Source organism: Trichomycterus rosablanca, chromosome 13 (assembly GCF_030014385.1).
Source record: "Trichomycterus rosablanca isolate fTriRos1 chromosome 13, fTriRos1.hap1, whole genome shotgun sequence".
Lineage (NCBI taxonomy): Eukaryota > Metazoa > Chordata > Actinopteri > Siluriformes > Trichomycteridae > Trichomycterus > Trichomycterus rosablanca.
Genome location: NC_086000.1, coordinates 4407164 through 4433392, shown reverse-complemented (window position 1 = coordinate 4433392; position 26229 = coordinate 4407164). Strand labels below are relative to the sequence as shown.

Below are 26229 nucleotides of genomic sequence, written 5' to 3'. Positions count from 1 at the left end.
CCTTCAGATGACAACCTGACCTGACAGCGGGCTTCTGACGATCGTTCCGGAGCGTCACTCGTCGTCCGCCGCCGTCTGCCGTCCTTCTCTCGGCTAATTCGCCCCGTAACGGAGATCAAGCCAGTCAAGAAAGGCTTGGATTTTACATGGGAAGGACTGTGTGAGGATAGTTGAGTTGAGGGCTTTTGTCAAGTCGTGAGGACTGGTAAGGTGGCAGGTGTGTGTTCAGAGGCTTGTGATATTGGTGGGATTACACGCGGGTTTACATGCATCTGTAATATGGGCATGCGACCATCTCACCATAAGGTTGTTGGACGCTCTTTTCCAAAATCTTGGCCATTAAAAACATGAGTATCCCCATGTGATGGTAGTTTGGGAGACTTGTCTTTCTGCAGCGCAGTCCTCCTGCAGCGGTCTTTCTATGATTTCATTGGTCACTCAGACTTGGAGCGAGTCCCAAAACTTAATGAACGTTTTCACGCATGATTACAGGTTTCGCCGGGCTTTTCGACCTCGACCGTGCCGTTTCGATCCGGTGATCGTGCATGCTGCCGGACACGTTCCTCTGGGCGGGTTCTGTTTGGGCTAGAAGCTGCCCGGGTCTTGAACTCTTAACCCGATTGGGCACTTGGCTCATCACCCTAGGTGAACTATGAATGTAGGCCGGCCGGCCAGCCAGCCTGTTGCCCAGGCCACTGCAATCAGAGTACTGAGGAACCCTGGGTCGGTGGAGGAGGAGGTAGTGCTGGTTTTGTTGTTTCTCAAGTATTCTCACAATGTGGAGAAGAAAAGAGCATGTAGAGTGTTAGAAAGTCTGTACAGCGCTCTGATTGTAGCCAAAAGTATATGGACATCTGACAGTCAATATCAAAAGCATGGGATTAAAGATATTGCAGAATTGTCAACCTCCATGCTTCTGTTCCACTTACCATATCGGAGCACTACAATTACTGACTGTAGGCCATCTGTTTCTCTGCATGCTTTGTTACCCTATTTCACCCTGTTCTTTAATGGTCAGGACCCCCACAGAGCAGGTATTATTTAGGTGGTGGATCATTCTCAGCACTGCAGTGACACTGACATGGTGGTGGTGTGTTAGTGTGTATTGTGCTGGTATGAGTGGATCAGACACAGCAGCGCTGCTGGAGTTTTTAAATACCGTGTCCACTCACTGTCCACTCTATTAGACACTCCTACCTAGTTGGTCCACCATGTAGATGTAAAGTCAGAGACGATCGCTCATCTATTGCTGCTGTTTGAGTCGGGTCATCTTCTAGACCTTCATCAGTGGTCACATGACGCTGCCCACGGGGTGCTGTTGGCTGGATATTTTTGGTTGGTGGACTATTCTCAGTCCAGCAGTGACAGTGAGGTGTTTAAAAACTCCAGCAGCACTGCTGTGTCTGCTGTGTCACACCACCACCATGTCAGTGTCACTGCAGTGCTGAGAATGATCCACCACCTAAATAATACCTGCTCTGTGGTGCTCTGTAGAGGTTAAAAAAGTATGTAAATAAACAGATGGACTACAGTCAGTAATTATAGAACTACAAAGTGCTTCTATATGGTAAGTGGAGCTGATAAAATGGACAGTGTATCGTCGGTGTATCTAGTCTGCTAAATATCTGGACCTGTCAGCGACTCTGAATCATGTAGTGTGAAGGTGTTGCGATCAGGTTATGACTGGCAGTGAGTGCAGTGTCTATCTACAGCCAATGAGAACACAAGATACGGAGTGTAAATGTGTTTCTTTACAGTTTTTGTGACCTTAACGTCAACTCCAAACCATGATACCATTGTTGCATTGCAAAACATATTTATTTACCCCCTATACTTTCTGCAAAACAGACGAACCCTCCTGGTCACGTTGCCAAATCCACTCAGATTCACCCAGATTCTTTTATTTTTCCTCTTTGCTTTTACAGCATTAATCGCTTGCTTCTTGTTGACGTGTATGTTTAGACATGGTATCATTAAACCCCTCGTCTTATGTGTGTTTCCGTGACGAAATGTAGTTTGGAAGACCAGACAGACTCGTCTGAGATTCCTCCTGGTGGTAGATGGTGTAGTGTGTGACCCCCTATCGCCGATCAGTCGTGTAGTGTGAACTTAGCATAAGTCAGAGTAGGTTTTTGAGTACTGGCCACCGTACCTTGAGGTAACCTTAATCCATGTTAAAATTCAGTAGCAGATTCAATGGTACCAGGAAACCTTTCCAGCACCGGTATCCCATGCCACCTTGGCATTCAGTAATTTCAGTCCAGAAACCACAGACTCTGCCAAAGTTTTAGCTTCAGGTACAGTTCAGTCCAGGCAGAGGAGGCACCTCCTCTTCCTCCGACTCTGGCCGTGGGTCAGCCGACCTCTCCATAGGGTTCATTTCACCCGGAGTGATGGAGACTGATTGGCAGCATCCATGAAGGTGAAGCAAGGTGAACAGAGGCAAAAAAAAAAACTCGCACCTTTCCCCGGCTCTCTCTCTCTACAGGCGCCCCCAGCCCAGAGGCCACGGACACTTTATAAATCAACCCCAAAAGGTTGACAGCAAATTAGTGTTTGCTGCCATGGTGTTCCAAAAACTGACTTCAACAGGATGTGAGGAACACGAGGTTTGGACAAAATATATACACTGATCAGCCATAACATTTAAACCACCTCCTTGTTTCTACACTCACTGTTCATTTTATCAGCTCCACTTACCATATAGAAGCACTTTGTAGTTCTACAATTACTGACTGTAGTCCATCTGTTTCTCTGCATGCTTTGTTAGCCCCCTTTCATGCTGTTCTTCAATGGTCAGGACCCCCACAGGACCACCACAGAGCAGGTATTATGTAGGTGGTGGATGATTCTCAGCACTGCAGTGACACTGACATGGTGGTGGTGTGTTAGTGTGTGTTGTGCTGGTATGAGTGGATCAGACACAGCAGCGCTGCTGGAGTTTTTAAACACCATGTCCACTCACTGTCCACTCTATTAGACACTCCTACCTAGTTGGTCCACCTTGTAGATGTAAAGTCGATGTAGACAATCGCTCATCTATTGCTGCTGTTTGAGTCGGTCATCTTTGAGATCTTCATCAGTGGTCACAGGACGCTGCCCAGGACGGGGCAGTGACCGTGACAGTGACACACCACCACCATGTCAGTGTTACTGCAGTGCTGAGAATGATCCACCACCTACATAATACCTGCTCTGTAGTGGTCCTGTGGGGGTCCTGACCATTGAAGAACAGCATGAAAGGGGGCTAACAAAGCATGCAGAGAAACAGATGGACTACAGTCAGTAATTGTAGAACTACAAAGTGCTTCTATATGGTAAGTGGAGCTGATAAAATGGACAGTGAGTGTAGAAACAGGGAGGTGGTTTCAATGTTCTGGCTGAAAGTGTATATTAGTACCTAAGCCCTGACTGGCACTTTCTTTAATAATAAGAGTAGGCGTTTGTCGCGGACGTGTTGCCACGTGGAAAACCGCGGCTAATCCTGGTTAGCAAAATGATGTCCTGTTTTTTTTTTTTGGTCACCGTGAAGAAGAGCAGGGGATAGAATAGATCTCTGATATGCTTCCTGTTTAAAGCATAGCCTTGCAGGAGTTATTACCTTTATTAAAAGCACTGACACGTTGCCTTATATATTTTCGGCTTCTCCGGTGCCACCGAGACAATTTTCTTTTCTTAAATAAACTGTCACGCCGGCGCTAATTTATGGCCGCCGCCCCGGCCGCAGAAGAAGGCAGGGCCGATATAAAACATGTATATGTGCGCTGGGTAATTGTAGCTTTAGCCTACTTGAGTAGAACAAATGCAGCCCTCTCACGCCTGCGCTAATGTGATAAAGGGAAAATTGGCCGTCCGTCAGCCGCCGCCTCCTCCGCCACATAATAGCCGGCCCTCGGAAGAGGCGCCCGGCCCCAGCGCCCGTTTCCCGGGCAGCATCATCATCCTCGTCCAGGCGGTTATATCTCAAATGATCGTCCGCCTCCGCCTACACAGAATAACGTAACAAATTACAAGCAAGGAAACGTTTCAGCTTCATTTCAATGATAAGAATTCGGCTCTCCGAGGCTGCGTCTCAATCCTAGTAGAGCCGCGCTTCGGCAGGTATCAGCAACACGCTTTAGCTAAATAAATAAATAAATAAATAGAACAGGGATTGCCTGCACTGATACCCTCATCCCGAGCGGAATATTTCTCCGGGCCCTGACAGCTCGTCCAGAGCCGAAATGGAAAGGGCTTTATCACCGGGCGCTTTGTCACTCAGGCTGCCGAAGGTGCCTCGCCTTCGCCTCGGGATCACGCCGCCGGCCTGGTTTACGAGCCAGGTCGAAAGGGCACAGCATCGCAAGCTGCCGAATTCCAGCTCTGATAGATTTATGTACGTACCAAGAGTTTGTCTTTCTTGTGTGGAATACTGAATCTGATTTCTAGTATGATCTGGATTTTAGATCCATTGTGCCCCGAAGTGATTGTTTTTGTGTACCCAGGGAACTCAAAGATGCCTGACGAAACTTTATTTTACTCTAGTAAAAAAGACACATCCTTTTGGGGGGGGTCTTTTTTTTACCAATTGAGGAATAACGGCACTACACCGATCAGCCATAACATTAAAACCACCTCGTTTCTATACACACTGTCCATTTTATCATCTCCACTTACCATATAGAAGCACTTTGTATTTCTACAATTACTGACTGTAGTCCATCTGTTTCTCTGCATGCTTTGTTAGCCCCCTTTCATGCTGTTCTTCGATGGTCAGGACCCCCACAGGACCACCACAGAGCAGGTATTATTTAGGTGGTGGATCATTCTCAGCACTGCAGTGACACCGACATGGTGGTGGTGTGTTAGTGTGTGTTGTGCTGGTATGAGTGGATTTTAAATACCGTGTCCACTCACTGTCCACTCTATTAGACACTCCTACCTAGTTGGTCCACCTTGTAGATGTAAAGTCAGAGACGATCGCTCATCTATTGCTGCTGTTTGAGTCGGTCATCTTCTAGACCTTCATCAGTGGTCACAGGACGCTGCCCAGGGGCGCTGTTGGCTGGATATTTTTGGTTGGTGGACTATTCTCAGTCCAGCAGTGACAGTGAGGTGTTTAAAATTTCCAGCAGCACTGCTGTGTCTTATCCACGCATACCAGCACAACACACACTAACACACCACCACCATGTCAGTGTCACTGCAGTGCTGAGAATGATCCACCACCTAAATAATACCTGCTCTGTGGTGGTCCTGTGGGGGTCCTGACCATCGAAGAACAGCATGAAAGGGGGTAACAAAGCATGTAGAGAAACAGATGGACTACAGTCAGTAATTGTAGAACTACAAAGAGCTTCTATATGGTAAGTGGATCTGATAAAATGGACAGTGAGTGTAGAAACAAGGAGGTGGTTTAAATGTCATGGCTGATCGGTGTATACCGGTGCATTGGTCCAGTCATATTTTTACCTTTAATGACATGTAATACCAAGTACAGTTTGCAGAAATGCAGCCTAATATCATGATGCTCCCACCGTCATACTTCACTGTTGGCATGGTGTTCTTTTTTCCAAATCAGGACGTCTCATTTTACAAAAGTTCAGCCTTGAATCCTGTTTTGTTTTCTTTCTCCTTCCTTTCTTGTGTCCTAGACGGGAGATGTTATGAATCGAGGAAATAAATCAAGGTCACAGAAATCAAGACTGAATACATTCACGAGATAACTCATGCACCCGTTGTTTTGCTAAAGCTAAATGCTAAACGTGCTCTTGCATTTCATGTTCCTAATTTAAACACCAGGTTTTTTTCCCTGTTCTTTTAGCCAGATAAAGTTTCTGTCTCTCTTAATGTCAGGTGATTGGGTTTCTCACCATGTGAGCTTTAGTGGAAAGGTAACGACGCAGCTTGTATACCGCCGTCACCCGTACCGTAACCCCGAGCGCTTATTCAGCACCACAGAGAGAGGATTAAGGTTTAGAAATGCTACAAGTACCAGTACAGAAATCCTAAACCTCTAAATGCTGTGTTGGTGCAATTTGTTAGCATTAAGCAGACTTTATTAGCATTAGCACAGCTAGCATAGCTCTGGAGAGTTATGGACAACCTTGCTGAATATACAGTATATATACACCTATCAGCCATAACATTAAAACCACCTCTTTGTTACTGCACTCACTGTCCATTTTATCAGCTCCACTTACCATATAGAAGCACTTTGTAGTTCTACAATTACTGACTGTAGTCCATCTGTTTCTCTGCATGCTTTGTTACCCCTTTTTATGCTGTTCTTCAATGATCAGGACCCCACAGAGCAGGTATTATTTAGGTGGTGGATCATTCTCAGCACTGCAGTGACACTGACATGGTGGTGGTGTGTTAGTAAATGTTGTGCTGGTATGAGTGGATTTTAAATACCATGTCCACTCACTGTCCACTCTATTAGACACTCCTACCTAGTTGGTCCACCTTGTAGATGTAAAGTCAGAGACGATCGCTCATCTATTGCTGCTGTTTGAGTCGGTCATATTTGAGATCTTCATCAGTGGTCACAGGACGCTGCCCACAGGGGGCTGTTGGCTGGATATTTTTGGTTGGTGGACTATTCTCAGTCCAGCAGCGCTGCTGTGTCTGATCCACTCATACCAGCACAGCACACACTAACACACCACCACCATGTCAGTGTCACTGCAGTGCTGAGAATGATCCACCACCTAAATAATACCTGCTCTGTGGTGGTCCTGTGGGGGTCCTGACCATTGAAGAACAGGGTGAAAGGGGCTAACAAAGCATGCAGAGAAACAGATGGACTACAGTCAGTAATTGTAAAACTACAAAGTGCTTCTATATGGTAAGTGGAGCTGATCAAATGGACAGTGAGTGTTAATGTTATGGCTGATCAGTGTATATACTGTTCATGCTAGTCATTGTGCTAGTTTGTTGTTTGTTTTCATCCTACCCTGAAGACCCGACTCAAAACCCATTGTTAAGCGATCCGACACATTCAGAGCGCGTTTTGGTAAATAAATACAACTTTCAGCCTGAAAGTCGAGAGCAGCTTTTAAGACGTCAGCACCTGCTAATTATCAAGTCGCTAAAAGCTTTGCTAAATGGAAAGTGCTGAACGGATCTCCCTGCAGCCCTTGTCTCACAGGAAAGTGTTCCAAACGAGTTTTTTAATATTTCATTTATGATCGCTTGCTTGTTAATCCTTTTTCCAGAAATGTTGGGACAGCTTGTAAAATGCAGTAAATAATAATAATAATAATAATAATAATAGAACTTGTGATTTGTTAATGATCTTGAATGTTTAACGGATGGTCTTTTTATGTTCGCCGCCTTCTTACACAGTGTAAAAGACGCGCCCCCTTTTTATTGTTTGGACTTTATCCGCTCAGACTGTCAGCCATAACATTAAAACCACCTCCTTGTTTCTACACAGACTGACCATTTTATCAGCTCCACTTACCATATAGAAGTACTTTGTAGTTCTACAATTACTGACTGTAGTCCATCTTTCTCTCTGCATGCTTCAATGGTCAGGACTCTCCCAGGACCACCACAGAGCAGGTATTATTTGGGTGGTGGATCATTCTCAGCACTGCAGTGACACCGACATGGTGGTGGTGTGTTAGTGTGTGTTGTGCTGGTATGAGTGGATCAGACACAGCAGCGCTGCTGGAGTTTTTAAACACCTCAGTGTCACTGCTGGACTGAGAATAGTCCACCAACCAAGAATATCCAGCCAACAGCACCCCATGGGCAGCGTCCTGTGACCACTGATGAAGGTCTAGAAGATGACCCGACTCAAACAGCAGCAATAGATGAGCGATCGTCTCTGACTTTACATCTACAAGGTGGACCAACTAGGTAGGAGTGTCTAATAGAGTGGACAGTGAGTGGACACGGTATTTAAAAACTCCAGCAGCGCTGCTGTGTCTGATCCACTCATACCAGCACAACACACACTAACACACCACCACCATGTCAGTGTCACTGCAGTGCTGAGAATGATCCACCACCTGAATAATACCTGCTCTGTGGGGGTCCTGGGAGAGTCCTGACCATTGAAGAACACGGTGAAAGCAGGTTAACAAAGCATGCTGAGAAACAGATGGACTACAGTCAGTAATTGTAGAACTACAAAGTGCTTCTATATAGTAAGTGGAGCTGATAAAATGAACAGTGAGTGTAGAAACAAGGAGGTGGTTTTAATGTTATGGCTAACATTGTGTACACACTGCTAAATATTAACGTTCACGCAAATAAAATAAGTACGAGAAAATGGCCGGCATCACCGGGCGTCGTCTCAAAAGCTCCCGTCGCAGATAAATAGGACGAAAGCTCTTCAGGCTTCATTTCCATCACTCTGACGTCGGCTTCAGATCTCGAGCAGCTAGTCGTCGGGCCGGTTTGAGATTTCGAAAGCGGCCCCTCGTCAGTCTTCAATCAGCCATCGTGAAAGAGCGCGGCTTAAGGATCCTCGAGGCAGCCAGTTGTCTAGCGCGGCCTTCATGGGAAAATTTTCGCCACACTTCCATCCACCTTTTCAACTCTTTTCTTTTTTTAAGGAAGAAGGCCGTGATTGCACGACTCTCTATCTAGAACAGCGGCCCACAAAAAGCAGCTTTTATAGCTTCATATAGTTCCAATTCATTACACTATAGTGCCGACAGTGTGGAGACACCTGACCATGAGTTTGGGTTGTTGCCCTGTAACTGCCCTCACTATTTTGGAAAGATTTGAATGTCTGTTCAGTCCAAAAAAATATTTGAAAGGTCTTGAAAAGGCCCGGCTCACAGTGGTCGTTCTAATCCATGCCATCCCACTTCACCACCAAAGTTCCTCTACATTAGTCATATTGAAATAAGACCTTCCATACACTGGTGCTACAGATTTTAAATACATAGAATTAGTTTGATTTTATTAATGTATACTCGATTGAAATGGGCGTGGTTGAAACTAATCTCCTTTTTTTTTTTTTTTGATACCAGGTGCATGGCACAAGCGTGAGCCTGTTTCTGGACGGACTAGAAGAGGATGGAACTGCTTTTGACACCCAGACTCTCGTAGGTCCGGTTGCTGATGTCACCTCAGACACTTGGGCATGGATTGGGCGAAGCTCTGACGGTGAGTAAAGAAAGGGGAGAGGTTCTGATATTTACAATGTTCACCACCCAAGACCTGACAGTTAAATATATGTTAATCATCACCATTATAATAACAATATTAATAATAATAAAAATCATGGTAGGAATATTAATAATAATCATCATCGTCATCATCATCATTATTATGACCATAATAATAATAATAATGATATTAATAATAATTATTATTATTATAGTAATAATAACAATAATAGTAATAATAATAATAATAAAATAATTATATTAATTATAACAATAATAATATTAATTATATTAATAATAACGAATAGTAATAAGAATAATATAAAGCATAATAATAATAATAATTATATTATTAATAATAATAATAATTATTATTATTATATTAATAATAACAGTAATAATAATAATAATTATTAATTATTACTTATAATTATAATAATTACAATAATATTACTATGAATAATATCAGTGATAATAATGATGATGATTATGATATTAATAATAATAATAATATTAATAATAATAATAAGCATCATCACCATAATTATCACTTATAACAATAATAATAATAATATTAATAATAATAAAATAATGATATTATTAATAATAAATAATAATAATAATGATATTATTATTATTAATAATAATAATAATAATAATAATAAAACGAGTTGCTATGGGAATGTTTTTGACAGAGCAGAAATGTTAATTAATTTTACTTCGTGTATTCTTTGTGTATTTTGATTATTAAGATCTGTAAATTATGGGGTTGGGGACAAAAATAAAAACATTAGAAACTGCAAAATATAACTCCCAAAACATTGTAAATAAAGGTAGTTTTTACTACTACTGTATTTATAAGTAAAGAAATCATTTTAGAGAGAGATCCAGTCGACTGGATCACCTGACAGCAGGATACACAAGTTACAACTCTGACTACTGAGTTATATATGTATAAAAATATATTATATTAATGTCAGCCTTATTTTCATTTCATTTACACATGCGGCATTTTCTCCTTAGCTGAATTGGCGTCGGGTAAAAAGGGCACGCTAATCTGCAAAGGTGCCACATTTTTTCATTACAGAAAGATCCCTAAGCCTGCAACTAATCATATCTAGGGGTTTATATAGGGCAGGGGTGACCATATGGCCACACATAATCTGGTCATAAATGAGATGAGATGGGATTTCTGAATTATATTTAAAGCATTTGAATACATGTCTGCGAATGCCACGCGCTAAACGAACGTCCTCTTCGTTACCTTATAAATTACTTCTGGAGGATTCCTGCTCTTGAATTTCACACCTGAGCCACTTAGCATCTGTGGACGTGCGCCTGTTATTAGGACGAATTCCCTCAGATCTGGTCTTTAATACTGATTATCACTGGGTGGGATATATTAGGCAACAAGTGAACATTTTATCCTCAAAGTTGATGTTAGAAGCAGGAAAAATAGGCGAGCGTGAGGATCTGAGCGAGTCTGACGAGGGCCGAATTGTCATGGCTAGACGAGTGGGTCAGAGCATCTCCGAAACTGCAGCTCTTGTGGGGTGTTCCCGGTGTGCAATGGTCAGCATCTATCAAAAGTGGTCCAAGGAAGGAACAGTGGTAAACCGGCGATGGTCAATCCATGGAGACCCCACCTCACAACTTACAGAAGTTAAAGGATCTACTGTTGATATCTTGGTGCCAGATACCACATCACACCTACAGGGCTCTATTAAAGTCCATGCCTCAATGGGTCAGGGCTGTTTTGGCAGCAAAAGGGGGACCAACACAATATTAGGAGGGTGGTCTGTGACTTCACTAACAGAATTTGACCTTTTTTTTCCTTCCAGGGTCCAACCAGTTTGTTGGAAGAATGCGGGACTTCAGATTTTACTCCCAGACTTTGACCAACAGGTCAGTGACCTAAGATAAAATTTGTGCTTATACAATTACTGACTGTAGTCTGTCTGTTGCTCTATAAGCCCAACCCCCCCCCCCCCCCCCCCCCACACACACACCCCTTCCGTAACCTATTAATCAAAGTGCCTTTTTCTTGATCTATTGTTTTACCCATAGTGCTTAAGTTTTCTAAAAAATCCACTGCTGGCTGTGGTAAAGAACCAGCTGGTCTGCTAGCTTGTGGGTGGTACAAGGGCCAGTAAAAGCTTAGCTAATTGACTTGTTAGTGCTGTAGCATCTGCAAGTACCCACTAAGGCTGTAATCACAATAGATCCCCCCCCTCCCACCATATTCAGATATGCCCCCATTGTTTAATTTATGTCCACATCCTTGCAACCCGGAAATCAACCCGAACCTTTCTCTGTGTCCAGAGAGATCGCGGAGGTCCACACGGGCCACCTCCCCTCCCTTCACACCCAGACAGCCTGCCGTTGCCCCTCGACTCACCCCAGGGTGCACCCTCTGCTCGAGAGGTACTGCATTCCCAACGGTCACGACGACACCACCAGCAGCCGCGTGCCACGCCTCCACCCGCACGCCCACCCACTAAACTACGTTAACGACGACGACCTCGGAACCGCCTGGGTCTCATCCGTCCTCTTCAGCCCGGAGAGACTGGACCGAGGGGTTGCCCTCACCTTAGACCTGGAGAACGGAGAGTATCAGGTAACGTACCATGACGATTGATCGTGAGCTTATTGGACACCACATTAGGCCTGGTTTACAATCGACATCCCAATTCATCCCAATACATCCCATGGTATTTATTGAAGTTGTAGTCAAGAGGTTTGCACAGGCCGCCAAACTCATCTTATCAGCTTATTACGAAGCGAGGGTGTCCACATTCTTTTGACTATATAGTGGGTCTGTCTGAAAACCTAGTGAGCTGCCTTGCTACCTGCTGCCTACCTAGTGAGCTGCCTAAGTAGGGAGGATTCTAATAAGACATTGACTCATGATGCAGATTATTTAGACACTACTTAGACAGTCGCAGTTTTCGTTACTAAGCTAACACAGTTAGCCTCAAGCCATTCAAACCAATGGGCTGAGGCGGCACAACCCGCTAGCACGCCAGCTAATGCCTCCCTCCGGCTATCTAAAACAGTTAAATTGGCACTGCCAAGCACGAATTTGCCAATCAATTAAAAATCCATTGGTTGCTGCGCATTCGTTCGCCACCTTTGTGAGAGTTGTGCCGCACTGAATGCTGGGATCGCCTTCACGGCTAAGGAAGCATCGGTTGTTCCCTCATTATTCAGTCATCGCTTCGAATGAAGGCACCTCAGTAGGCAGCATTTTAGGGTATTTAAGAATTTAGATGTGCCTTCGTCTCAGGAGCGCATATAAGATGACGTATAGGATGGACTAGGCCTCAGCATTAGGACGTCCTCAAACCTCCCCCCTCCCGTGCTGGGAGCAGCACTCCTGGAAGAGTTATCCAAATCTTACAGCTAAGCACTTCAAGGCTTCTGTGCAAGGCAAATCCTGAGCCTGGAGGCCCTCTGGGCTCTTCAAACAAATAGCCCGATGCTCAGTTCTTTAAGTGTGTGTGTGTTTTGTGAACGTCTGAGTTCCCCAGTCATCTGCATGGTTAAGCCGTAGAATAAAGCACAGGTCCAGCGGTGAAGCACTAGCGGATTTTAGGCCAGTTTGGCAGCAGAGGCTCCGCCCGACTGTAGATAAAACACACCGCAGCGGGCTTTGAAGTGTCCGCTTAGTCAAAGCTGGCACCAGTTCATCCACAATGGCCCCAGAATAAGCTAGTCAGCGAGAAGGACGAGGTCCCGTACGGACGTTCTTCTTCAGAGCAGAGCGCAACAGTAGATAATCCGTCACTATGTTGCGCTCTAGGTGGGGATTTAGCGTGCCTTCGTTCTTTCTTTTTGCAGGTTTTCTACGTGATCGTTCAGTTCCGGAACCCGCAGCCTGAAGCTGTGCATATTCAGAGGAAAACCGCTAACAGCTCCGCGTGGGAAGACTGGCAGTACCTGGCGAGGAACTGCAGCTACTTCGGGTTGGACGATAACGGACCTTTGTCGAGGCCGGACTCTGTGAACTGCCTCCAGTTTGGCAGGTAAAATCTTCACACCTGCAGTGAAGGTCAAACGTTCACATACACTCGTCTGGGCAGTGCGTAATTAATTCTGTGACTGAACGACTCACAGCAAGGAGGTCCTGGGTTCGATTCCCGGTCCCCGTGTCTGTGTGGGTTTCCTCCGGGTGCTCCTGTTTCCTCCCACAGTCCAAAGACGTGCAGTCAGGTTAATTGGAGATACCAAGACTAAAACCTGAATTAGTGAGAGAAGAGAATAGAGCAGGTAGAAGGGAGCCATCAAGCTCCGCCCTGTCCTACTTCAGTCTGTCAGCAGACGGAGCTTGCTCGGTTTGAAATCACGCTAAATAATTTAGACTGTCTTGCCCAGTCAAAGAGGCAGATGACCCGCAGTCAGGATGGGATTAAATAGCCAGAGAACACTTGGCAGACTTGTTTCAAGCTGTCCACAGTAAAGCAAGCTTTACATCGACATAAAGAAAAGAAACCCTTGCTGCTGTTTTTCTTTTCCATGTGGGCAACTTAAGTCGAACATTAACTTCTAGATTTTAAAGCAGGGCCGGTTGCTTTCATGTCTTCCACAGCTTGCTAGGCTGTGGACAGGGTCATTCCTTTTTTCCTTTTGCCCTTCCCACCTTCCGCCCTTCCTTTTTCTGCCCCTCCTTCCTCTTTCCTTTTTTTCCTTTTGCCCTTCTTTCCTTCCTTCTGTCCTTTCCGCTCTTCCTTCCTTCTTTGCTTCCTTTCTCTCGCCCTTCCTTCCTTCTGCCCTTGCTGCTATTTGTTCTTCCTTCCGCCCTTCCTTCCTTCCCGCCGCCCTTCCACTCTTTCTTCCGACCTTCAGTCCGCCCTTCCTTCCTTTATATCGCCCTTCCTTCCTTCTGTCCTTTCCGCTCTTCCTTCCTTCTTTGCTTCCTTTCTCTCGCCATTCCTTCCTTCTGCCCTTCCTGCTATTTGCTCTTCCTTCCTTCCTTCCTTAATTCCCCCCTTCCACTCTTCCTTCCTTCTTTCTGCCCTTCCTTTCTCCCTCTCATTCTTCTTTCCTTCCGCCCTGTCTTCCACCCTTCCTTCATCCCTTCCTTCCTTTCTCCCTTCCCTCCTTCCTTCCACCCTTCCGCCCTTCCATTTTTTCGCCCTGTCTTGCCTTGCCTTGCCCTGGCTTGCCTTCCTTCCTTCCTTTCTTGCTTATGCCCCTCCTTCCGCTCTTCCTTTTTTCCATCTTACCTTCCTTCCTTCATTCTGCCCTTCCTTTCTTTTGCCCTTCCTTCCTACTTTTTGCCCTTTCTCTCTTCCTTCCACCCTTCCTTCCTTCCTTCCATCTGCCCTTCCATCCGCCCTTCCTTCCTTCTTTTTGCCCCTCCTTTCTTTCGCCCTTCCTTTCTTTCGCCCTTCCTTCCTTCCTTCCTTCTGCCCTTTCTTCCCCCCTCCCTTCCTCCCTTCCTTCCTTCCTTCCTTCCTTCCTTCCTTCCTTCCTTTCTTCCTTTCTTCCTTTTTACCTTTGTTCCTTCTGCCCTTCCACTCTTTTTTCCGCCCTTTCCTCTGCCCCTCCTTCCACCCTCCTTATCTTTTTTTTCCCTTTTGTCCTTCTTACCTTCCACCCCTCCTTCCACCCTTTTTTCCTTTTGTCCTTTTTGGCTTGCCTTGCTTTGCTTGCTTGGACATCCTATTTCAATATTATGAGCATTAATATTGGGTCAGTCACTGATGTCCAACCCCGCGCAGGCTGTCACAGCCTTTATTTGTTCATTGTCACACCACCCAGTCATTCATTATTTTCCTAGAACTTGACGCTCATACGTCCTGTATGTCTAAAATCTATCACTTGTGTTCTTTTTTTCAGCGACATCCCTTACGCCCACAGCAACATCACCTTCAGCATGCTGACCCCGGAGCCTAACCTGCGACCCAGCTACAACGACTTCTACAACAGCGCCGCCCTGAAGGACTTCGTAAGAGCCACGCACGTGCGCATCCACTTGCGGGGCCAGTACCACACGCGTGCCCCTCACGTGCCCGCCCGGCATCGCTACTACGCCGTGGACGATATCACCATCACTGGCAGGTCAGGATTTCTTCTCTCTTTGTTCTTTTAGAGAGCACATCAGTGACAGAACAGTAACATGAACATACACTGTATGGTCAAAAGTATTTGGACACCTGACCACGAGCTTGTCGGAGGTCCAATTTCAGAAACAAATGGTAGTAACATAGAGTGAGCTTTATTCATAAGAGCCGTTTATCTGAGGAGGCTTCTCACCAGACTTTGACGTATATCTGTGGGAATTTGTGCCCATTCAGTTCATTCCCCTTAAAGCTTCTTTGAGTGTCCCATAAGGTGGAAATCGGATGCTGCTAAATCCGGACCATAAGCGTCTCTCGGGCTCTCAGATACGACCGATAACCACTCCTCCTGTCGCGCCCTCACCGTTTCCGACCAAATTATAAAAGTGTGGAAACTGAAGATCTTTGAAGATCCCTCGGTGACGTAGACGACGAATCATCTAGTGATTTCATGTTTCATGCAGTATGAATGCGTCATTTTATACCACAGCTGTGGAGGATAAACCCCATCCGACCCTCTCTCCTTCAGACATGCCCACTTGTGTCTGTTGAACGCCCGGCTAGGTCGGTAGCCCTGCAGAGATTCACACTAGCGACCTCGAAATATCTGCACTGATGTGTTAGCGTGATAAACCTTCCATTTTGGTCAAATCCCTTCCTGCTCGTGGACCCCTACGTTATCCACGACACCCACTGTGAATCTCTGATATTCACTGGACACTGGCGGATTCCAACAGAGACTGTTAGACTTAATACACAACGGAAGATCACTATACGCTCTTAGTATGCCCTGTTTTTCGACACTAGTAATTGAGACTGTAGAGCGCCAGATCAAGCCGGTAGCCCTGCAGAGAGCTCGGTCTGTGTCCAGCCTCAGCGTAGCTAAAATCTGGCAACCCTGTAACCCTGCATACTAGCCATGTTTGGAGTGTACACCGATAAGCCATAACATTAAAACCACATCCTTGTTTCTACACTCACTGTCCATTTTATCAGCTCCACTTACCATATAGGAGCACTTTGTAGTTCTACAATTACTGACTGTAGTTCACCTGTTTCTCTGCATGCTTTGTTACCCCCTTTCATGCTGTTCTTCAATGGTCAGGACCCACACAGGACCACCACAGAACAGGTATTATTTAGGTGGTGGATCATTCTCAGCACTGCAGTGACACTGACATGGTGGTGGTGTGTTAGTGTGTGTTGTGCTGGTATGAGTGGTATGAGTATGAGACACCTCACTGTCACTGCTGGACTGAGAATAGTCCACCAACCAAAAATATCCAGCCAACAGCGCCCGGTGGGCAGCGTCCTGTGACCACTGATGAAGGTCTAGAAAATGACCGACTCAAACAGCAGCAATAGATGAGCGATCGTCTCTGACTTTACATCTACAAGGTGGACCAACTAGGTAGGAGTGTCTAATAGAGTGGAGTGAGTGGACACGGTATTTAAAAACTCCAGCAGCGCTGCTGTGTCTGATCCACTCATACCAGCACAACACACACTAACACACCACCACCATGTCAGTGTCACTGCAGTGCTGAGAATGATCCACCACCTAAATAATACCTGCTCTGTGGTGGTCCTGTGGGGGTCCTGACCATTGAAGAATAGGGTGAAAGCAGGCTAAAAAGGTATGCAGAGAAACAAAAGGACTACAGTCAGTAATTGTAGATCTACAAAGTGCTTCTGTGTGGTAAGTGGAGCTGATAAAATGGTCAGTGAGTGTAGAAACAAGGAGGTGGCTGATCAGTGTATAGCATCACTTTTCCATACTAAAGGGTATTTAAATTGCAGGGTTTTTAAAGTGTGATTTGTGACACTGCAGTGATAAAATATCTTTAGTCAATAAGGTTTTTCTGTCTCGTGTGCTTTTTTTCCCCACACTTGCGCTTTTTTCCTTTCATTTCCAATTTGTTCCGTCTCGTCAGAGGTGTCACGGCAGTACACGCCGGCAAGACAAAGGCACAGAAAGTAAACAGTACTGGATTTTCCCTCCGGAGGGGATCGGCGGGGGCTAAAAATGTGTGTAAATTCTGCCTTTGAGGTGTTCTGACAGGGTGTCAAGCCGCATCCGCGAGCATTAGCGTCAGCTTCGTACACACGTGCGGTAATAACCTGCAGCTATAACGACAGCTCTCCACGCTTTTCTGCTCTCAGCTTCTGTTTGTCTGTCCTGTTTACCGGCCCGATCGAGGAGAAGGGCCCTCGTTTCGGACGCCGGACCTTCCAGGATGAATAATTAAAGGAATGACCCGTAGGTGGCTGCTTCGCTTTGATGGAGACCTGTCCGCTTGTGTGTTGAACGTCACGTCCCGGAGATGATATTTCCACTGGCATTTATAAATGTTGAATGGAGAAGTCCTATTACTCATGCACATGGTGAAATAATGTGAGGAGAGAAAGCCAACGCCGACAAAAATCAAAAGAGGGAGGGGAGACAGGGCGGGTGTGTACGGCATAAAGAGGAATATCTCAAACCCCGGTCATTTTTTGGCAGGTCCAGATGTTTTTAGGTTGGTTGGGGTGTTCCTTTACCCAGTAGTTTGCCACATGTTTTGGGTCTGTTGGAATGCTGGGGTGTTCCTATACCCAGTAGTTAGCCAGATATTTTTGGGTCTATTGGAATGCTGGGGTTTTTCCTTTACCCAGTAGTTAACCAGATGTTTTGGGGTCTGTTGGGGCGTTCCAATACCCAGTAGTTAGCCAGATGTTTTTGGGTCTGTTGGAATGCTGGGGTGTTCCTATACCCAGTAGTTAGCCAGATGTTTTTGGGTCTGTTGGAATGCTGGGGTTTTTCCTTTACCCAGTAGTTAACCAGATGTTTTTGGGTCTGTTGGAATGCTGGGGTGTTCCTATACCCAGTAGTTATCCAGATGTTTCTGGGTCTGTTGGAATGCTGGGGTGTTCCTATACCCAGTAGTTAGCCAGATGTTTTTGGGTCTGTTGGAATGCTGGGGTTTTTCCTTTACCCAGTAGTTAGCCAGATGTTTTTGGGTCTGTTGGAATGCTGGGGTGTTCCTATACCCAGTAGTTAGCCAGATGTTTTTGGGTCTGTTGGAATGCTGGGGTGTTCCTATACCCAGTAGTTAGCCAGAGGTTTTTGGGTCTGTTGGAATGCTGGGGTGTTCCTATACCCAGTAGTTAGCCAGATGTTTCTGGGTCTGTTGGAATGCTGGGGTGTTCCTATACCCAGTAGTTAGCCAGATGTTTTTGGGTCTGTTGGAATGCTGGGGTTTTTCCTTTACCCAGTAGTTAGCCAGATGTTTTTGGGTCTGTTGGAATGCTGGGGTGTTCCTATACCCAGTAGTTAGCCAGATGTTTTTGGGTCTGTTGGAATGCTGGGGTGTTCCTATACCCAGTAGTTAACCAGATGTTTTGGGGTCTGTTGGGGCGTTCCAATACCCAGTAGTTAGCCAGATGTTTTTGGGTCTGTTGAAATGCTGGGGTGTTCCTATACCCAGTAGTTAGCCAGATGTTTTTGGGTCTGTAAGGGTGTTCTCCAAAACAGTTAATGTGTATGGAAACACCCCAACAGACCCAAAACATGTGGTTAACCACTGGGTATAGAAACACCCCAGCAGACTTCAAATCTGTTGCCTGTATTTGTGCCATTATGGGGGATTTAACCCCATAACATTTCTTTTTAGCTTTTATTTGTTTTTATTTTCTTACAAAGCCCTTGAGTCTAAACCATCATGCATCTCTCCTCTATAGGTGCGAGTGCCACGGCCACGCCAGCACCTGCGACACCAGCGTGAAGCCCTACCGCTGCGCCTGCCTCCCAGAAAGTCACACGGTCGGGCATAACGTGAGTCCTGCCTTATTTTTTCCCCCTAAATCAACCACATCCTCCAACGACACGCAAGAGTTCCCATTAATGAACATTACCTTCAAGAGCCGCCCTTAATGGAAGGATCCAGGGCTAAAACACGCATATCTGGTTACCTGAAAGAGAGAAGCAGTGACACTGTGGGCAGCGAGAGGGGTAGGAAGAGCAGGAAGTGGTTTTGTGGGCAGCAGAGCTCTAATCGTGTGTCCCATCAGCCCTCGGGTTTCTCACCGATGAGTCCGGCAGAGGTAATTATATCTCTAGGAAAGCTCCGGTGATGCAAGCATGAGCTGCTCACCGTACACACTCAGTGTGTTAGAACTTTTGGTTCCAGGAACATGGGACTGTGTGGCACAGGAGCCAGGAAATTCGGTTGGCATACCATGTCACATAACCCCATACAACTGATTTATAGCAGCAGTACTCCTGAGATCCAGGGGCAGACGCCCTTATCCAAAGTGACTTACAGTTACAGTCTGAGCAACTGAGAGTTTAGGGCCTTGCTCAAGGGCCCAACAGCATCAACCTGGCAGTGGTGGGGCTTGAACCAGCAACCTTCTGATTACTAGTCCAGTACCGGTCCATAACCACTGGGCTACGGTTTGCCCCCAATGTCCAACCAGCGGGACTTTGGAAACAGCCCAGTCATTGGAAGGCACACTTGTCAGTGCGCTTTAAGTGCTGCTCCCAAGCCCCAAAGCCCTGTTAGAATTGTATCAGCTCCACTTACCATATAGAAGCACTTTGTAGTTCTACAATTACTGACTGTAGTCCATCTGTTTCTCTGTATGCCTCCTTTCATGCTGTTCCCCACAGGACCACCACAGAGCAGGTATTATTTACGTGGTGGATCATTCTCAGCACTGCAGTGACACTGCTGGAGTTTTTAATACCGTGTCCACTCACTGTCCACTCTATTAGACACTCCTACCTAGTTGGTCCACCTTGTAGATGTAAAGTCAGAGACGATCGCTCATCTATTGCTGCTGTTTGAGTCGGTCATCTTCTAGACCTTCATCAGTGGTCACAGGACGCTGCCCACGGGGCGCTGTTGTCTGGATATTTTTGGTTGGTGGACTATTCTCAGTCCAGCAGTGACAGTGAGGTGTTTAAAACCTCCATCAGCGCTGCTGTGTCTGATCCACTCATACCAGCACAACACACACTAACACACCCACACCATGTCAGTGTCACTGCAGTGCTGAGAATGATCCACCACCTAAATAATACCTGATCTGTGGCGGTCCTGTGGGGGTCCTGACCATTGAAGAACAGCATGAAAGGGGGTAACAAAGCATGCAGAGAAACAGATGGACTACAGTCAGTAATTGTAGAACTACAAAGTGCTCCTATATGGGAAGTGGCGCTGATAAAATGGACAGTGAGTGTAGAAACAAGGAGGTGGTTATAATGTTATGGCTGATCGATGTACATCTCTCTCAACCCCACAGACACAGACAGTCTGTGTTCCAGCACTGTGAACACACCGCCGCACGGTCCCGTATTAAACTTTCAAACCTGATGTTTGGTGATCTGAATCATTCATCACGGCCCATGCATAATTCACGGCCAGTCTCTGCGCGCCGCTGTCGCATTCACGGGAACAAAACCGGGGAGCGTCGAACACACACACCGGAAAGTTAGTTCGCGATCGAGGCTGATGAACATCTGTAGGGTCTTGACCCCTAGTGCATATAACACTGCACAGCTGGCTTCGAGATGCACCCGAGGTCACGGTCGTCGAAGGCAGCATATACAACCCCAAATCAGAAAAAGTTGGGACAGCATGGAAAATGCGAATAATAAAAAAAACACAGAGTTTCTTACATTTACTTTGACTTAGATTTGATTGCAGACAGGATGAACCCGAGATATAATAAACATCCATTCCTGCATTTCAGGCCTGCAACACATTCCAAAAAAAGTTGGGACAGTAAAGCATTTACCATTTTGTAACATTGCCGCTCCTTTTCACCACACTTAAAAGACGTTTTGGCACCGAGGAGACCAAGTGATTTAGTGTTTCAGGTTTTATTTTGTCCCACACGTCTTAAGATGTGCACCAGTACTCCACACGTTCTCTATTGGGGGCGGGTCAGGACTGCAGGCAGGCCAGTCCAGTACCAGTACCCTCTTCTTCCGCAGCCATGCCGTTGTAATGTGTGCAGCATGTGGTTTTGCATCGTCTTGATGGACGTCCCTGGAAAAGATGACTTCTTGAAGGCAGCATGTGTTGCTCTAAGATCTCAATGTACTTTTCTGCATTAATGCGGCATCACAGAAGTGTAAATGACCTTCGCCAAGGGTGCCAAGGGCACTGACACAGTCCCATACCATAACACCCTGGCTTTTGGACATGTTCCTGATAACAGTCTGGATGGTCCTTTTTGTCTTTGGTCCGGAGCACACAGTGCTGATTCATCTGACCACAATACACGTTTCCACTGTGTGATGGTCCATCCTAGATGCCTCCCAGCCCAGAGAAGTCGATGCCGCTTCTGGACAGTAAAGTTTTAAGTGGCATGAGTGTCTTAGTCCACCCTCCTGCTTATTTAGTAAGTTACACTTGACCATAAGCTTGCTGGACACCCATTCCTTAACCTTAAGCATTGACTCACCCCTTTGCACACATAACAGTGTTCTAAATATTTGGAAAGCTTCACAAACATAGTGGACATTGATTTTTCACTCATTAACAGTTGTTTAAGGTCAAGGAGTTAAGGTCAGGGGTTCTGTGCAGGACATTAAAAGTTCTACCCCTGTCCTAAAAGATTGAGGAGGGTCTATCCTGACCTCAACCCCCTGGAACATGAACAACTATAGCTAATGTAGGTAAACATAGTTGGCTAAGGGGTATCATTACACGTCCAGATCTTACGTAGCTTGAAATGTAGAGTATGAGGTTCTTCTTTTTCTTGGATGCTCACGTCTAGCTGCCGTCTAGACCGTAAGCCTCTGCAAGTCCAGCCATAGCTACTCTGTTGAATACGAGCGCCGGTAGTGAAACGTCTGGCTGTCTCCCCTACAGGTGTATGACATTTTTGGGACAATTTTAGGGTCCACTATGCACCTTATGCATAAAAATAGGGGTAAGAGTTCCCATCCATCATGTGTAAGAGAACTGTTTTTAATTTAAGTCGGAGTGGAATGTCATTGTGTTGGTATGCAGGCACGGACGCTGCCCCGCGGACGCCATGGCCTTATCCAGAGCAACGGTACGTGGTGGCGACCACGCGGTGTTAGCAAGGCCGCTATGGCAGAGCTTTTGGAGAGAGGCTAAAGGTCGGGCCGAGCTGGACAGCATGAAATTACCAACCTGGATATTCAAGCGGGGCTCCGACGTGTCTGCAAAAGGTGTAGCTAGAACACATTTCGAATTAGGATCAGAAGGAGCGTCCACATACTTTTGGCTAAATGGTGTATGTGTTACTGGATTTGAACCAATCAGGATGAAGTTTGATGATGTGGGTGGGGCTGCTTCTTCTCACTTGTTCATGTTGTCATGTCTGAACAAATTTCATTTTGAGTTCTCATACCAGTATATGGATTGGCTGCTTTGAATTGCGTTGAATTGAATTGTGTGTCTCTTGTTCCGTTGACAGTGCGAACGCTGCGCCCCGCTTTTCAACGACAAGCCGTTCAGAGCGGGCGATCAGAAGCAGGCGTACAACTGCCGACCCTGCCAGTGCCACGGGCATGTCGCCTCCTGCCACTACGATGCCAGCGTGGACCCTCACCCTCAGGAACACTTCCGCGGCGGAGGAGGAGTGTGTGACGAGTGTGCTCATAACACCGCAGGTAGCTGTCAAACGTTTCTACCAGTGCTGTTTGTGTTTGACTTGTTAGCCGACGCCCTTTTGATCGTCGTACTTTGGTGGTTTGCACGTGAGGCCAGTCTCACACATGGAGAGTCATGCACCGACCTTTCGGATGCTCTTTTGTATATTTATACTGTATATATATACAGTATATATACAGTATATACTGTATATATATACAGTATATATACAGTATATACTGTATATACATAGGTATATACATATACAGGGGTTGGACAAAATAACTGAAACACCTGTCATTTTAGTGTGGGAGGTTTCATGGCTAAATTGGACCAGTCTGGTGGCCAATCTTCATTAATTGCACATTGCGAGCAATAAGAGCACAGTTTTGCTCAAAATATTGCAATGCACACAACATTATGGGTGACATACCAGAGTTCAAAAGAGGACAAATTGTTGGTGCACGTCTTGCTGGCGCATCTGTGACCAAGACAGCAAGTCTTTGTGATGTATCAAGAGCCACAGTATCCAGGGTAATGTCAGCATACCACCAAGAAGGACAAACCACATCCAACAGGATTAACTGTGGACGCAAGAGGAAGCTGTCTGAAAGGGATGTTCGGGTGCTAACCCGGATTGTATCCAAAAAACATAAAACCACGGCTGCCCAAATCACGGCAGAATTAAATGTGCACCTCAACTCTCCTGTTTCCACCAGAACTGTCCGTCGGGAGCTCCACAGGGTCGATATACACGGCCGGGCTGCTATAGCCAAACCTTTGGTCACTCGTGCCGATGCCAAACGTCGGTTTCAATGGTGCAAGGAGCGCAAATCTTGGGCTGTGGACAATGTGAAACATGTATTGTTCTCTGATGAGTCCACCTTTACTGTTTTCCCCACATCCGGGAGAGTTACGGTGTGGAGAAGCCCCAAAGAAGCGTACCACCCAGACTGTTGCATGCCCAGAGTGAAGCATGGGGGTGGATCAGTGATGGTTTGGGCTGCCATATCATGGCATTCCCTTGGCCCAATACTTGTGCTAGATGGGCGCGTCACTGCCAAGGACTACCGAACCATTCTGGAGGACCATGTGCATCCAATGGCGGTGCCGTGTATCAGGATGACAATGCACCAATACACACAGCAAGACTGGTGAAAGATTGGTTTGATGAACATGAAAGTGAAGTTGAACATCTCCCATGGCCTGCACAGTCACCAGATCTAAATATTATTGAGCCACTTTGGGGTATTTTGGAGAAGCAAGTCAGGAAACGTTTTCCTCCACCAGCATCACGTAGTGACCTGGCCACTATCCTGCAAGAAGAATGGCTTAAAATCCCTCTGACCACTGTGCAGGACTTGTATATGTCATTTCCAAGACGAATTGACGCTGTATTGGCCGCAAAAGGAGGTTCTACACCATACTAATAAATTATTGTGGTCTAAAACCAGGTGTTTCAGTTATTTTGTCCAACCCCTGTATATACACTGATTAGCCATAACATTAAAACCACCTCCTTGTTTCTACACACACTGTCCATTTTATTAAATACCGTGTCCACTCAATTAATGTGAATTAGTGAATTAGACACTCCTACCTAGTCGGTCCACCTTGTAGATGTAAAGTCAGAGACGATCGCTCATCTATTGCTGCTATTTGAGTTGGTCATCGTCTAGACCATCAGTGGTCACAGGCCGCTGCCCACAGGGTGCTGTTGGCTGGATATTTTTGGTTGGTGGACTATTCTCAGTCCAGCAGTGAGGTGTTTAAAAACTCCAGCAGCGCTGCTGTGTCTGATCCACTCATACAATCACAACACACACTAACACACCACCACCATGTCAGTGTCACTGCAGTGCTGAGAATGATCCACAACCCAGATAATACCTGCTCTGTAGTGGTCCCGGGAGAGTCCTGACCATTGAAGAACAGAGTAAAAGGGGGCTAACCAAGCATGCAGAGAAACAGATGGACTACAGTCAGTAATTGTAGAACTATAAAGTCTTACGTGTGTGCATATGTTTGGTTCAAAGGGAGGAACTGCGAGCGCTGCAGGAAATTCTTCTACAGAGAACTTGGTGCGTCACTTTGGGCTGAGAATGCGTGTAAACCCTGCGAATGCAACCTCGCCGGAACTGTCCGAGGCAGCCAGGAGTGCGACCAGGTAAGATATACATACATTATGAGCATGTGGCTATAACAGCCTCCACTCTTCTGGGAGCAAGTAAAGGGTCTGTCTGTCTGAAAACCTAGTGATCTCTCTACACCCTGCATTTTAAATGGGCTGGAGCCTATCCCGGCTTTTCAATGGGCGCAAGGCACACAGTAACACCCTGGACGGGGTGCCAGCCACACGCCCATTCACCTATAGGGCGATTCAGTGTCTCATAATAACCTGACTGCATGTTTTTGGACTGTGGGAGGAAACCGGAGCTCCCGGAGGAAACACACACAGACACGGGGAGAACATGCAAACTCGGCACAGAAAGGACCCGGACCCCTCCACCTGGGGATCGAACCCATGACAGTGCTACCCACGAGCCACCGTGCGTAAGACAAGGATCTCTAAACCAATCAAATTTCACGTTGAAAAGAGGGCGGGTGTAGCTAGATTGGCACTAAAACTGAAATCAGGGGGCAAAACCCCAGCTGCTCCAGCTGTTACATGCTACCAGATAAAAGGACGTGCTTACAAAGATTGAGCAGGGGCTGTAAACAAACAAGCTGCTCCAGCATTTAGTCAACCAATTACACATTTAAACAAGTGGGGAGGATTCTAAACGAACAAGGGTGTCCACATACTTTTGGCCGTGTAGTGAAGTGAATTTAGCTGCATCAATTTATTTGCCGGAGGTTGCCAGATGTTTTAGTATTCACAGCGCCGTATTTCATCGTTCAGAACAGTACAGAATCACCGCGAGTACGTAAAAGTGTCATTAGCCGAGCCTCCTCTCAGGACCCCCACCCCCCCTCCGCTCCCCCCCACATCTTCGCGCCGATCACGAACGCTCCGCCGCTGAACCGGGGCGGATCCGTGTCGATAGATATACTAGATGACAAATTCGAAATCAATGCCCGGGTCAGACCCGCGTTAGGATTGTTACCTTATTTAAATTCCGCGAATGATTATTTCCTCACTCCGCTTGACGGCTTCATTTGTCGGGCCGCGCCACCGCCGCCGGGTGCCCGGAGGTGACGCGTGTACGGCGCACGGCGGATCCAGAACTTTCTAAGCTCGTCGCATTGCTAATAAAACAGACAAAGAATAATAGCTTTTGGTTAATTTATCGATCGCCTGGCAACCGAGTGCAACATTCACTGATAGCTAAAGCAGCGCCTGAAAAATGCTAATGCGGCTAACAATGAATACTAATGGAGGCATGTTAGCACGCTTGCATTATTCACAGCGATCCCTGACTTTCATTTATTAGCATCGCTGTT

At 46.1% G+C, this 26229-nt stretch overlaps 1 protein-coding gene across 1 annotated transcript in view; it reads left to right on the top strand.

The window, feature by feature from the left end:
• ush2a (Usher syndrome 2A (autosomal recessive, mild)) overlaps positions 1-26229 on the top strand; it is a 226484-nt gene that overhangs the window by 11991 nt on the left and 188264 nt on the right. The window contains exons 4-11 of the mRNA XM_063007063.1: positions 8973-9108; positions 10952-11015; positions 11433-11727; positions 12951-13135; positions 14952-15173; positions 18893-18986; positions 22610-22805; positions 24822-24952. Of these exons, the coding sequence (XP_062863133.1) occupies positions 8973-9108; positions 10952-11015; positions 11433-11727; positions 12951-13135; positions 14952-15173; positions 18893-18986; positions 22610-22805; positions 24822-24952 (1323 nt within the window). The remainder of the gene's footprint in view (positions 1-8972; positions 9109-10951; positions 11016-11432; positions 11728-12950; positions 13136-14951; positions 15174-18892; positions 18987-22609; positions 22806-24821; positions 24953-26229) is intronic.